General features: G+C 38.7%; 1 protein-coding gene across 1 annotated transcript in view; it reads right to left on the reverse strand.

Moving 5' to 3' along the window:
- Positions 1-324: 324 nt before the first annotated feature.
- The window catches only part of CHRNA5 (cholinergic receptor nicotinic alpha 5 subunit), a 60,520-nt gene continuing 45,994 nt past the window's right edge, over positions 325-14,850 (reverse strand). The window contains exons 2-6 of the mRNA XM_029237998.1: positions 12,978-13,129; positions 8,232-8,276; positions 6,563-6,672; positions 4,098-4,929; positions 325-1,292 (exon numbers count right to left, since the gene is read on the reverse strand). Coding sequence (XP_029093831.1) covers positions 1,131-1,292; positions 4,098-4,929; positions 6,563-6,672; positions 8,232-8,276; positions 12,978-13,129 — 1,301 coding nt within the window. The 3' untranslated portion in view covers positions 325-1,130. The remainder of the gene's footprint in view (positions 1,293-4,097; positions 4,930-6,562; positions 6,673-8,231; positions 8,277-12,977; positions 13,130-14,850) is intronic.

Here is a 14,850-nt window from a genome sequence, read left to right on the forward strand (position 1 = left end):
TAGGTTCCACATATATGCGTTAATACGCGATATTTGTTTTTCTCTTTCTGACTTACTTCACTCTGTATGACAGTAGAGATGAAATTTTAACTTGTCTACCTGTGATACATGATACTGTACTGAATAAGTAAGTAGTAATAGGCTAAGACCAGATTACGTCTAAAGGCCCTTGCAACACTAATATTCTAGTACTGTAACTGTTGGAATGAAAGAGATAAAATTGAAACATGACAGGTATGTAACAATGTGCTTATACATAATTACAATACCACCTTTAATTTTAGAAGATGGTTTTCTCACAGAACAATTTGGTAGTATCCACAGACGTGTTCTTAAAACGGGATTCACTTAGTTGTCATGGACACTTCCAAGATCAAAGATAAAAAGATGCTACCAGAATTTATATAGAAGGTGGTTCTATTAATTGTGGGAAAAAGTGGACAAAAGGATTGAAATGAATGTTAAGGATATGCTACTGCATGTCGACACGAGTTATCTATTGTATGATTTCACAATGGAAGGTAGGCTGTAAACATAGTAAATAATTATTCAGTTTACTTATCTACAAAATAAAGTAAGCCTTAAAGGAGTTCCCAATTCCCATTCTTCATTTTTTAAAAATGTTGCTTATAGAAAAGTAGCATCACATTCAACCATTATCATACCAAGTAGTCAGCTTATTTAATACAGCAACATATTATACTTAAGATTAGCTCTTACCCAGTGAATACAGGACAGAGAAAATTTTTAAATGTGTACCTTTACTAAATGAAATCAGTCTTCAAATACAACAGGAATTTTCCAGCACAGTCAAAAGATGAACTTAACTGTTGATTACAAAGCAGAATTAATTGACAGGATACAAACATTAGATTTCTACTAGTACAGTTTAGATAATATTTTGTGCTGCTATTTTTAAAAGATCAAATGTTATTCAGCCAGTTATTACTTCAGTCATGCAGGTAGATGTTCTAATGGGCAATCTATTGAGATCAACTGATGTTAGTGTCTGTTAATCTGTTGAAGCTTGCATCAAATTTTAAACACAATTTACATTTTCATAATTGTATAGGTGCCATAAGAGATATGTGCCTTTTAACTAAATTCCTACTACAGCCCCTAGGGAAGTGTCACTTATTTGCATTTCCAATATGAATTGGTACTATTATACTTGCCCATTTATAGATAACGGGAACAAAAAGCCCAAGAGATCCAACAATTGAAACCAGAAGAAAAGTCCACAGAAACATCCGATCAAGAACCTGGGCTATGAATTTCCAATCTTCAACAACCTGTATCAAAAAACAAAAAACCCATGTTAAATAGTTAAGACACAAAATTCGTAAATTTACACGTCGACTTGTAATATAAGTGGGTTATTTTGATAGTTTTAATAAAATATAGTACTTAGATATTTTATAATAAACTTTAAAACATCTTTTTAATTCTTACTATATACAGTTATCTTTTTACTTGTTCGGCCCAGTAGTGTTTACTTCTTTTAATTTTTGAAGATAATCCAGCCTGAAGTTAACTTCATGACAAAAGTTGGTTCAGAATAATATGTATTCAACAGCTGTTAATCTTCTTCCTCATCACCTCACCTGCTTTATTTTCCTAAGATTTCCTAGGGACCATTTTAACCTAAGCTCATGAGTTCAGAGCTTCTGGTGAGCTCATTCCCTCCCTGTTTTCTCAGCCCAAGCAGGGAGCTGGCTCAGCAGGTGTGAGTGACCTCAAGGGAAGGGCAGGCTGAGACCAGGCCCCAAGCACCAGGGGTTCCCTCCCACCAGGCCACTTCCTTGACCACGAGCTTCCCTAGCCCCTGTTCTCTATGAAGCACCGGGTCTTCTACAGGAACTGTGCCCCAAGTTTCAGGATAATGTAGAATTTAATGGATTATAAACACCCTACTGCTTCTCTACTTATAAGTTTTTCCCCTGAAAATAAACCCCATTTACTTGGCCCTCTTGGAAGGAGCCCGGATCCTTTTGCACAACACTTTGCAGACATTCATTAAATCCCATCTCAATCCATATCATTATCTAATATCTGTATTTTTAAATTTTTATTTATTTATTTTTGGCTATGTTGTGTCTTCGTTGCTGTGCACTGGCTTTCTCTAATTGCGGCGAGTGGGGGCTACTCTTCATTGTGGTGCGTGGGCTTCTCGTTGTGGTGGCTTCTCTTGTTGTGGAGCATGGGCTCTAGGCATGCGGGCTTCAGTAGTTGTGGCTCGTGGGCTCTAGAGCACAGGCTCAGTAGTTGTGGCGCACAGGCTTAGTTGCTCCACGGCATGTGGGATCTTCCTGGACCAGGGCTCGAACCTGTGTCCCCTGCATTGACAGGCAGATTCTTAACCACTGCGCCACCAGGGAAGCCCCTAATATGTGTAATTTTTAAGACTCCATTGATAGCTTCACCTTATAAACTAATTATACTTACACCAAATAGAAACTTTATGATCCACAAGCATTAAAAGTTTATTAGATTAAAACAACATTGTAAATCAACTACAATAAAATTTTTTTTAAGTTTATTAGAAACATATGTCAAATGTCCCTTTGGGGGGAGGGCTGTTATTTTACCGGATTCATTCCACCTGCTTACCACGCCTGCTAGAAATTTTTCCATTTAAAAAGGCTTTAGAGATTAGAACTCATATACATTTTTTATTCTAGGTACTATTTTATTATTTTTTGATTATATTATATTAGTTTCAGGTGTACAACATAGTGATTCTAAATTTTTATAGATTATACTCCATTTAAGTTATTATAAAATATTGGCTGTATTCCCTGTGCTGTACAATATATCTTGATAGCTTTTTTATATATAGTAGTTTGTACCTCTTAGTCCCCTGCCCCTACCTTTCCCCTCTTTCCTTTCACCACTGGTAACCACTAGTTTGTTCTCTATATCTGTGAGAGAATTCATATAATTTTAATGCGACTATTCAAAGTAAATTCAATTATGAAAATAGTACTATAGTCGTAGCTTTAAAAATATTACACAGGGCTTCCCTGGTGGCGCAGTGGTTAAGAATCCGCCTGCCAATGCAGGGGACGCGGGTTCGAGCCCTGGTCTGGGAGGATCCCACATGCCTCGGAGCAACTAAGCCCGTGAGCCACAGCTACTGAATCCGCATGCTACAACTACTGAAGCCTATGCGCCTAAAGCCTGTGCTCTGCAACAAGAGAAGCCACCGCAATGAGAAGCCCGTGCACCGCAACGAAGAGTAGCCCCCGCTTGCTGCAACTAGAGAAAGCCATGCGCAGCAACAAAGATGCAACGCAGCCAAAAATAAATAATTTTTAAAAATTACACAATAGAAATAAAGAATAGTGACAAGACTGAAATTTACATGTTTTGAAAGCAAACTCCAGTTCAATATGATCACATTAATAAAATGTATTCATAGTTCAGTTCTTGCATTTTAAATATTAACCTTAAATAAGGAGCCAGTGAGTTATTTTTCTATAACAGTTTGAGCAAATTTTTGTTTTTAAGCAAATTAAGCATTATTAAGTACTACACTACGCTTCACTTGTACACGTTGACGTATAATATATAACACCTGAGAATACCTTACTGCTTTTGATTTCGCTTAAATTCTTATAAGTGAACAACAAAGAGATTTATTCTAGAAAAATATCTTGGCTGTATTTATAAAGGCTCCATTAGACTCATTCTTTAAAAAATGAAATCACTTTTGATAAACTATAATGCAGTTGTGCCTGCAGATTACTATAGAATCCAGAAACAAAGTTACTGAAGATCAAATTAAAACAGTTAATCATTGTCAGAGCCAAAAACCAAACGGCAGGATTACTACGCCTTAGAATAACAGAACAGTCAGCATAACACAAAGTGTTTTCAAAAGTCATCCAAGATGCTGATGGGGGAAAAGGAGACGTGAGATTTGTGTACATGCCACATTTTGCAGGTGTTTTAACTGAAATTTTAGTAAAGATCTTTTACAGAACAGTGTGTCAACATCTCTGGCCCTCAATCTATGCTTAGCGTTAAGGGTCATGCTGTTTGCCCGACTTAGAATTAAAACAGATCTGCATTTGTAAATACACGCGGTCACAGACCTCACGGACATCATTCTCCTTCATGACGTGTCTTGTGATGTAGCGAATGGAATCAAGTGCAGCTTCGAGTGTGTTTCTAGAAGATTTTGGTCCACGGCTGCTCTCAGTTTCCTCCTTCTGACTGAAGCACCTATCTACATGACTTCGCATGCAAAGCAGTGTTGGAAGCTTCTGAAGAAATATCTTGCGGACCCACGGAGCCATAGCGTTATGTGTTGAGGAAGAACGGTGATGGATGTTGATAGCAAAGACAGTGACCATGATGGATAGTGTCACAAAGATCATGGTGAACACCAGGTACTCTCCAATCAGAGGTATGACTTTGGAAGATGAGGGTATGATCTCTTCAATAACAAGAAGGAAGACAGTCAGAGACACGAGTACTGAAGTGCAGAGACAAATCTTTTCACCTTCACTTGAAGGAAGATAGAAGACAAGTATGGTTAAAAACGAGAGCCCAATACAGGGTATAATAAGGAACAAGGTATAAAAGAGAGGCAGACGCTTAATTACAAATGAGTAAGTGATGTAAGGATACCAGCAACAGCTGTCTGTTCTGTTTCCTTTGCTTCCTGTTGCGCTCACAATTTCCCATTCTCCATTATCAAAAAAATCTCTCTTGTCAACATCTTGGTCCTCCAAAATTATATCAACCTGTGATCCATCGTAAGTCCAAGAACCAAATTTCATGGAACAGTTTTGGAGATCAAATGGGAAAAATGTGACATCAATGGTACAGGAACTTTTGTAGTTTGCCGGTGGAGTCCAGGTAACAGTGCCGTCGTACCTGACGACAGTTTTCGTACTGGCCCCTTCAAAACGTCCATCTGCACTGAAATACACACATGCACAGTAACAATGCAGAGATTAAACAACCGGGGCGTGCGTTTTACAAGCCTAATATAAAAGAAAACCTATACCATAGCATGAAATACTTTTTAAATTATTACACTTGAGATATACCTGCTCCACATAGGGGACTCTAGTTTAAAGACACTGCCCTTAAATATCTAACTCCATTGAAACTAAACCCCTATTTCCATATCTACTCCAGGACTGACAGATCTATATTCACAGAATCCTGAGATTCAAGTGGTTGAAATGATTTCACTTTGATTACACACAAAATGTAATTAGGCTAATTTATAACAAAGGATGTGCACAGAGCCAGAACCTGAATCCACATTCCTAGACGTCCCCCTCTCCCCTCAGTGCTCTTCTCCCTCCATGACAGATACTGGACGCTTCCTACACTGACAGGGAAAGAACAATAGCCCCAAACTGGGCACAGCCCTGGAAAACAGCCGTCCCTCTCCAACTCTGCCATCGTGTGAACTCACGCACTGGAGAAGTCTAGCAGGAAACATCACCACCAACATGAGCTATCTTCGAAAGATTGCTCTCTATCTTAAAATTCGTGTGACTTTTGCACACTCCTATGTGATATATCCATGTTAAATATCCAAATGTTTGCAATGACTTAGAGTAAGATGATGCTCCAGGAAGCAGCATCATGCTTTGTTCACTCCTTCCATGTTGAGAAGCATGGAGGTAAAGGTTTGAAAAGTGAAAGGTATTTTTTGCTTAGCATTTGCTCTGTCCTCATGTCAATGCCTTCTTGCAAATGAGACAAAGTGCACTAGGATAAGCACAAATTCCCAGAAATGTCCTGGAGTGGTTGGTCCTAGAAAAAAGTGAAACTGGCACCCAGAAGTATCCTCTCCCCTAAGTTAAAAACCATCCTCAAAACACACTTAGGTAGAATACCTACAAATATGAGTTAATAGTTAATCCAACATTCCTCATTGTGGGAGATTCTTATACAGTATTTAAAGCAAAATTAGAAGGATGCATATTTAAACATAAAGCATGACCTTAACTATTTTTAACCATTACCAAAAAATCTGGAAGGCAGTCTGCCAAATATGTAGTCTAGAAAATAAGAGTGTAAATGGGGATGTCAGGCTACTCCCCACGCACCACGTGTGAGCTGTGTGATCCTGGACAAGTGTAAATATCTTCGGCCTCCATTTTCTCATCTGTCAAATAGATGTGATCGTACCTAGTTCATAAGGTTATCTTGAGAACTGAATGAATAAAGATAAGGCACCGAGCGCAATGCCAGGCACACATACGTGTAAGTTTCTAACAGTGGTTGCCACCAAGTGATGGTAATAACGGGATTGATTATATTCCCCCCAACTTCCTTATACCTTTTTGGACTTCCCAAATGTTTTACAAATTTTTGAAATCCAAGAACACTTATGATCAGAAAACAATATACCAAAAAAGGGAGAGGATCCACAGAACCTATCTGTAGGTTCATGAAATGAGAGAACACAAGATTAAGTCCTCTGACTTTATAGCTAAACAATTGTCAAAAGGAAGAAAAAATTACTAGTGCCTAATAGTAATACAGTTGTTTTCTTTTGAAAACAGAAAATGGTATTCTGGATATAACTTACTTATCAAACAAAACAATGTCTGGAGTCCAGAGAGAGTCTGAAGGGACTCGTATAACTTTTATTCCACTGTAGTCATCAGGGTTCCATCTCAATTTTACATCTATCCATTCCTTTAAAACAAAGAAACCTGACTCAATTTCAATAAAATTAACAGTCAAAAACACTGAAAGCTATACTCTCTTTGCCAAATCCAGACATTTCAGACACGAAGTCACCTCTGCTCCCAATAAAGAAAACTCACCTCCACGTCCTTCTCATGGGCACTGGAGGATATAGCCCTGTCCCCTCATGTGGTGGCTCTAGCCATGGTCCTCAGGAGACACAGGCGAGGACCAGAGCTGCGTACATTCATGGATCTGCTCAACACCTCTTCTCCCACCAGCTGACCATGCCCAGGAGCTGCAGCCATGGGCACCTAAAGTCCAAGTTCAAGGGAAACATTCTCTTTTCTAGCTGTCTTGTCAATGACTGGCTGGACTGGTCCATGCAAAGAGCAGTTGGATTTATTACACATTCCACATAGTTAAACACCTTGTCCCACCTCCACACAGTAACAATTCTGTGATCACGTCAAGACTTGCACCCCGGGCTTCCCTGGTGGCACAGTGGTTGACAGTCCGCCTGCCGATGCAGGGGACACAGGTTCGTGCCACGGTCTGGGAAGATCCCACATGCCACGGAGCGGCTGGGCCCGTGGGCCATGGCCACTGAGCCTGCGCGTCCGGAGCCTGTGCTCCGCAACGGGAGAGGCCACAACAGTGAGAGGCCCGCGTACCGCAAAAAAAAAAGACTTGCACCCCAAGGAAAGCACACATGTCTTTCAGGAATTGGGGGTTAGGAAACTGGCAGTAGGTATTAAAAATCAGCAATAATAAAGAACAAAGGGAAGCACTCAACAGCAGTTGGGGACATCTGGCCCAGAAAGAAAAGAAGTCCTTTATATAAGAGAGACTATGAACATAAAAATAAATCATTACATTCTTGCCTGTTCCCATCTCACTGAAGAGTAAAAGCCAAAATCCTACAGTGGCCTAGAAGCCACTACTCATAACCTATGCTAGGAACACCCATCGGCCTCCTGTTGCTTCACTGACCTCATCTCCTACACCCGTCCCATGGCCACTCACCTCCAGCCAGCTGGCTTCTTTGCTGCTCCCTGAACACGCCAGGCACCTTCCAGCCTCAGGACCTTTGCACGTTTTTGTCCCCTCTGCTTGGAACAGTCCTCCTCCAGATACTCACATAGCTTGCTTCTCCCCCTCCTTCAAGTCTTTGTTCAAATATTACCTTCTCAGTGGTGCTTCCCCTGCCCATCCTATTTAAAAGTACAGTCCCCAACCCTCCCTATCTGCTCTCCCGGTGTATTTTTCTCCAAGCTTATCAGCTTGAGGGTACTATACAACTTCCTATCTATTCCCCCCATTGGAATGAAGTTCATTGAGGGCCTAGACTTTTGTCTGTTTTGTTCACTGCTGTTTCCCCAGTGCCCAGAACAGTGCCTGGCATATAGCGGGCACTCAAATAATATTAACTGAATGAATACAAGACTCCATCTACCTCATCCTTCTGCCTCCTGCCAATCCACCAAGACCAGATACTCATGCTACAAACCCTGTAATAACAGTGGCACCAGTCAACAGTTGGGTGGCCCTTTGAATTTTATACATACCTGCTTCAACCAGACATTGGTTGTCATTAACTGATTTTTCTCATCCTATGAAATAAAAATTTAAATAAGGCTGATTATTTCAATTACAGAAACAATAATTCTTTAAATAAGAATTTTCTCAGTTCTATATAAACACTCCTCTCTATATAGTACCTATGTTCTGTTCATCAATCCAGTTCTCTAGAAAAGCAGGATCTTTTTACCAGCCTAATTTCACATTATTCCTTCCAACATACTCTGTATTTCAGATAAGCTGCCCGAAAGGACACCATTGGCATTTTTAGATTTAATATTAATAGTCTCAGCTACTACATTTCCTCAAATCTAAGATGCAATCTAAGAATCACAACATTATTTTATGTACTTAGCACTAAGAAAGAAAAAGGCTGATAATGAATTGTAAGTTGTCATTAATTATAAGACATCTTGACTTCAGAAGTGCTAAAATGTGGAAAAATGTGCATCTTACAATCAGTGAGATACAATGTGTGCATTCTTGAGGGACTATAGCTTCTGCTGAGGCACATATTTGAGTCTCTCCATGGAGCTGTTACGTAGAAAAAAATATGGATGTCAGAGCCTTGAATGGCAACTTCATAAAGCTTTTACATCCTACTTTTCTAGAGGACCAGGGATCCTTGCTACTTACACCTTCCTGTTGTCTTATCTTCACTTACGCCAGTCCTTCACTGAATTTTCAAAGCCTAATTAAAGTGATAACTCTTTCATTAAGTTTTACTGAAATATCATGGAGCCAACTGAACCAGTAAAAGATCACCATGATCATCAACCACAAACAGACCCTGTGTAGGATACAATGCCCAGAGCACATAGACACACAAAAGCACGAGGCAATCCCTACAGTTCAGTTCGGTAGAGAGGATGGGATATAAATAGCTTAGGTGACCAGAGTGTTTCCATTCCCTATCCCATCCGAACAACAGGTGAATGACCTAGGAGAAAGGAGGAGGCCAGAAGGAAGCACATCCCTAGGGACAAAGACAGCTGTTAGGTCCCTACATGGAAAGAATGGGTCCTAGGAAATACAGCATGGCCATCCCTCTGACACTGTCTTCCAGTGAGCAATTTTCCTTGATTAAAACACTGGAGCTGGAAAGGACCTAGAGATTTTATCTACTGTAATCCCTTCATTTTGCAAATACGAAAACTGGCCCAGTGAGGCAACCTGCTTAAAATCGCACCACCAATTAGTGGTAAAACCGATTCTAAAACTCAAAACTCCTACATTTAAACGCTACGCCACCAGCTCTACTGTCCACCCCAAGGTCACACACCATCCAGAATAAATGCTGAGCCCTGTATTAGAATATGCCTTTCAGACCAAAGTTCTAACCAGAGGCATTACAAATTAGGAAAGTTCTGGTAAACATATTACCTGTGATGCTGCATGGCAGTAGGTCGTCTTTGAGAATCTAATGAAAATTATAGACCTTTTCACCAGAAAAATGTGAACACACATAGATTTTGCTCTGTGAGCTAGGACCTAGTCCATACTTAGTATCTTTAATAGTAACAGAGATAAAAGAAAAACCCATAAGTTCACAGCTGGCCCCAAAGATGTGGGTTAGCCATTGCCTTAGGGGGGATACAGCCTCTTTTAACCTCAAGTATCTCTTGAGCATCTATCACGTGTTCAACACAGTGGAGGATGCAACAAAAACCAAACTGAGGGACTTCCCTGGTGGCACAGTGGTTAAGAATCCACCTGCCAATGCAGGGGACACAGGTTCGAGCCCTGGTCCGGGAAGATCCCACATGCCGCGGAGCAACTAAGCCCGTGCGCCACAACTACTGAGCCTGCACTCTAGAGCCCATGAGCCACAACTACTGAAGCCTGCGCTCTGCAAAGAGAAGCCACTACAATGAGAAGCCTGTGCACCACAATGAAGAGTAGCCCCCTCTCGCCGCAACTAGAAAAAGCCTGCGTGCAGCAACAAAGACCCAACACAGCCAAAAATAAATAAATTAATTAATTGATTAATTTTTTTAAAAAAACCAAACTGAGTGAAGACAAATGTATGATGACACTCAGGAGGAAACCACAGATAAAGAAATGTTAACTACTCATAAGCATGGCAGAAAAGTTTTAGGGGTAATAGGGTTTTTTTTAACCTGACCATAAAAATAAAATCAAAACAAGCCAACACTGATATTTTAAAAAGACAGAGTGAGAACACGTAGGAAGTAAGATAGGAATCTGAGGAAACTTCAAGGAAGAGCCACTAAACATGAACACAAGGTTGCGGGGCAAAGACCTTAGAGATTAAAAGGAACATAAACCCACTGAGAAGCAATTCAGTGAAGCTTCTATCAATGTCCAGGGCCCTTGACCCTCATCTTCCTTGACTCCAGTCCTCCTCCCCTCTCATTGTCACTGACCGTATATTTTCTGGGCTCTTCTCTCAAGAAGCAACCCTTCCTCAACGTCTCTGCTTGGCTAACCCTTGCTTCTACCACGTTCTATGAATGTTCTTCAAGGATCAGGCTCCTGCTCTCTCTGCTTTAAAACTGCATCAGTTCAAAGTTTTCAACAATCATCCCCAGGCCAGCAATTCCAAACCGACATCCTCAGCCTTGTCTCTCACCTCGGAGCCAGTCTTGACCTTCCAAGTTCCTCAGTGAACATTTTCTTTTGAATGGACCACAATGACCTCATACCAAAAGCAAACCCATCGTCTTCTCTGCCCTGCCCCCATAACAACCAATTTTCTCTTTCAAATTGGTTACCCTTCTAACCACCTAGGCTTCCAAATAAGACACTTCCCTCCATATTCAGTGGTCAAGTCCTGTTTCTTCTTATATTTGGTCTAACTTGCCTCTCAAGCTTCTAATCTTTCACTCTTTGAAGCCACATATTTAATTATCTTATTGATCCTCTTAAAGTACTGCTTTTACCATGTCTGTTACCCATCAGATCTCTCATTCACTCAGCATTTACTACGTGCCAGACACCATGCTAGGCTCTGGGACAGACACAGGACTAAAGCTCACTCTGCTTTGAGGCAGCCCTGCCAGCACATGAGTGCCAGTCAGTGTAACTGGAACAGAAGAGAGACTGTCTTAGGAAGTTCGGATTTCAGAGTCTGACAGATGAATTTGGCCTTGAAGGATAAATGGCTTGTGCTGAGAAGGAAAGTTCTCCAAACAGAAGCAATGGCAGGAGCAAAGGCACAGTGGCACACAGGCATCACTCCTCACCTCCTCTACCATCCAGTCAGACCATCGATCTAAACAGCCGAACAAAAAAAAATGTACCTGTGATTATACTGTTCCTTGTTATTAAAGTTCTTTCCTCTCTGCATGCCAGATCCTACACTTAGCACAAGCCCAGCTCAAGTGCCACTTCTTCTACCCAGGCTTCTTTGATAATCTCAATCATCAAGATCCGAAATCCCAGATCTCTGTGACATCACGATTTAGTACTGCAGCATTCTACACTTACTCCATTTACATGCTGACAGTCCCAGCTAGAAAGAAAAGTTGAAAGCAAGCCCTACTAACTTACTTCCTACTTCCCTATGTTTAATTTATATTTAAAATCTTCCTGTGTTGCCTAGCAAAGGATCAAGCACAGAGTCCATATTCATTGATCTTTCTGGAAGCAATTAGGTTACATATATCAGTCAACAGACTTCAAAAATGTATATCCTTTGATTCATCACCTTTCTTAAGGAAAGGAGAAATTCAAACATTTATGTACAAATATTCATCATTGTCCTTTATAATAGGAAAAATTGGGAGCAAGCTTCTGCCAACAATAAGAGAATGTTTAAATAAATTATAAATGAAATACAGCCATTAAAAATTACATTTGAAGATTATATAATAAGAAAATGTTCATCATGTAACAATAGGGGAAAAAGCAATAATCAAAATTATATCTAAAATAATACTTCAATTTTGTAACATATTCACAAAGAAAAAACTGGCAAGAAACACAACAAAATGTTACCAATGGTCATTTCTGGGTGGTAGAATTACAGTCAAGTTTTATTTTCTTATTCGTATTTTTTTGAACTTCCTAAATTCTTTCCAAAAATCATGCATTGCTTCTCTAATCAGAAAATAAAGGCACACCTATAAATGTTATCTGTATCCATCCATACATACACACACACATATTTGACTATTCTGGGAACACAACAGGGAAACAATTATTGATTGACATGATCAGAAAAAGAAGAAACTAGTTTAAAAATTAGCGTGAACCTTTTAGTCTAAAATAGAAATAATCTCTTGACAATAAGAACAAGTTACAATGGGGAATTTACTACCTGGTAAATGTCACATGGAAAAACCTAAGAAATGTTTTAAGTGTGATACTGAGGCAATGATCTGTTGAGATCCCTTTTCGGTCCTAAAAATCTACAACTCTAACTCTTGGGTTTTTTCTTTTAAATTTTTTGACTTTTTGGTCATATTTTTTAACATATTTAAGGAGAAACTTCCATATAAAGGGTTTAATATCTTTGAATTTATTAAAAAATAGACCTATTTTAATTACCAAATGAGATAAAATGATTTCTAAACTACACAAGATTATATAAACATACAGCATTCCTATGTCTGTGGTGTAATAATTGTTTTTCCCTGGTGAGTTCCTGGAGGAAAAGGACTATGTTCATTCAACTTTGTAATCTTTGCAGCCGAGCACGGTGCCTGGGCACACAATACGCTCTCCACAGACCTGTGTGAAATTGAATATGGAATGATATGCACACCTACCACATCCACTAATTGAGATATTGCAAGGCCAAACTTTATTTTTATTTTGTCATTCAGGTGTTCCACTGGACGAACCCATCTCTCGTAGTCTTGAAATAAATCCTTAAACAAACTATCTTCATGTTTGGCAACAAAGGATGGTTCAGCTAATCCTGTATAACAAATTTTTAAAAGTTAGTGGATTGGCTTCTCTCCCACCAAATACCTCTACTTTAAAAAAGTTTTGCATTACTAATGAACCAAAGTATTATTTAGGCTATTGTCAAAGGTGATTTTAAAATGAAGGAGATTTAAAAATGTTTGTGATCAATAAGGGACACTCTGGTTCAGATATATTTCTTAGTTAAATCAGATTATCCACATGGAAATATGCTGAATTCCGAAAGAAGCACTCAGTACTTAATACAGAGTAATTTAAAATCTAAGTAACAAAAGCTTTTAAATTACCAGGGCTAGGGGGGGTTGCTTGTCATAAAATTCCAAACCTAGAAAACAGATATATTAAAGTTTATTTATCAACTATAAATGTAAAATAAACATGCTTTAATTTACATGCTTTTAATATACAAATATATAAATATTGAACAAATTTTTCAGATTTGTCATACATTTGTTTGCTATACATTTGTATACAATTACCTTAGGGCCTAAGACTTAAAAAAAAAAAGATAAAATTTAAAAAGTTTTAGATGCCATAAGCCAAAGACTGGTTAGATTTATGGATCACAGTTATGTTTACACTTCTAATAAACTTAAGTAAGCCTCTTTAAAGAAATGAGTTTTCAGTGTTTTATGGACACTGGAGTCTCTATTAAGGAAATGTGGAATGTGTGAAATTCAAGGATGACATTTACTCAAGACTCATGATTCTACAAAGAAAAAACATTTATTTAAAACAAAATGTCACTGGCTTATTTATCATAAAGTATATACATAGGGATTTAGAGTAGCTAGTGTTGGCCTTTCTCTAACCTAAAAGAAATGATTTAACAGAAAATTAGCACTTTCACAAAATCTTCTCTTTTTGTTGTGATAGACCATGTTTTCTATTTGGAGCTATTAAAAAGTATCTGGTTACTCTAGCTAGAGGAAACCCATTCCCTGATTTTCTTTCACTGCTTATTTCTTCATGAATAGAGCAGCTTACCCCTCAGAGTTTATGTCTTGCTTCCCTGGGCAATTTAAGATATTTGATTTGATCTATAAATATCATAGAGTTTGTGCCATGCCTCTGTAAAAGCCTCCTTATGCTGAAATGTACAGCACTGGAGATATTTCAGTTCAGTTAGAATGTTATACACTAGAGAGGCATTCTTTTTAATGTTCAAAAGCTGTTAATTTCAGAGGTTCAAGTTAAAATAGCATTACTGAACCATTTCTCCTATTCTGATCCTATTTTAAAATGGAAACAACAAAAGTTTAAGGTTGTTTAAAGGACAGAGATAACAAAATGTTTTTTAACAGAATCTAAGGAAACTTTGCCTTACGGAAAAAAATACTAACTTGAATTGCCACCTCAAATTTTGTTTGAAAGAAAGTAGATAGGGTATAAATAAATAAAATGATAAATTTATCCTAACATTCTACTTAATGAGAACACTTAAGATACTACCTTGTGAATACCTTCTTAGTACATCCAATACTAGAAATACCATTTTCTTAGCACAACTTTACAGAAATGCCAGGTGCAAAGGTCAGTGGTATTTTAGCACAAAACCTTAATGGTGCACTCAAATCCTAGTTAGAGGTCATGTTTCTTTAGTTGGTTCTAAATGTTTTAAGCTTATACTGCTCATAAACCTCAAAATATTAAGAGGGAGATGATCCAATACATTCCCTCACTTCACAAATGAGGATATATGACCAGAAAGGC

This window comes from Monodon monoceros, unplaced genomic scaffold (genome assembly GCF_005190385.1).
Source record: "Monodon monoceros isolate NGI ecotype Baffin Bay Population unplaced genomic scaffold, NGI_Narwhal_1 Super_Scaffold_21, whole genome shotgun sequence".
Taxonomy (NCBI): Eukaryota; Metazoa; Chordata; class Mammalia; order Artiodactyla; family Monodontidae; genus Monodon; species Monodon monoceros.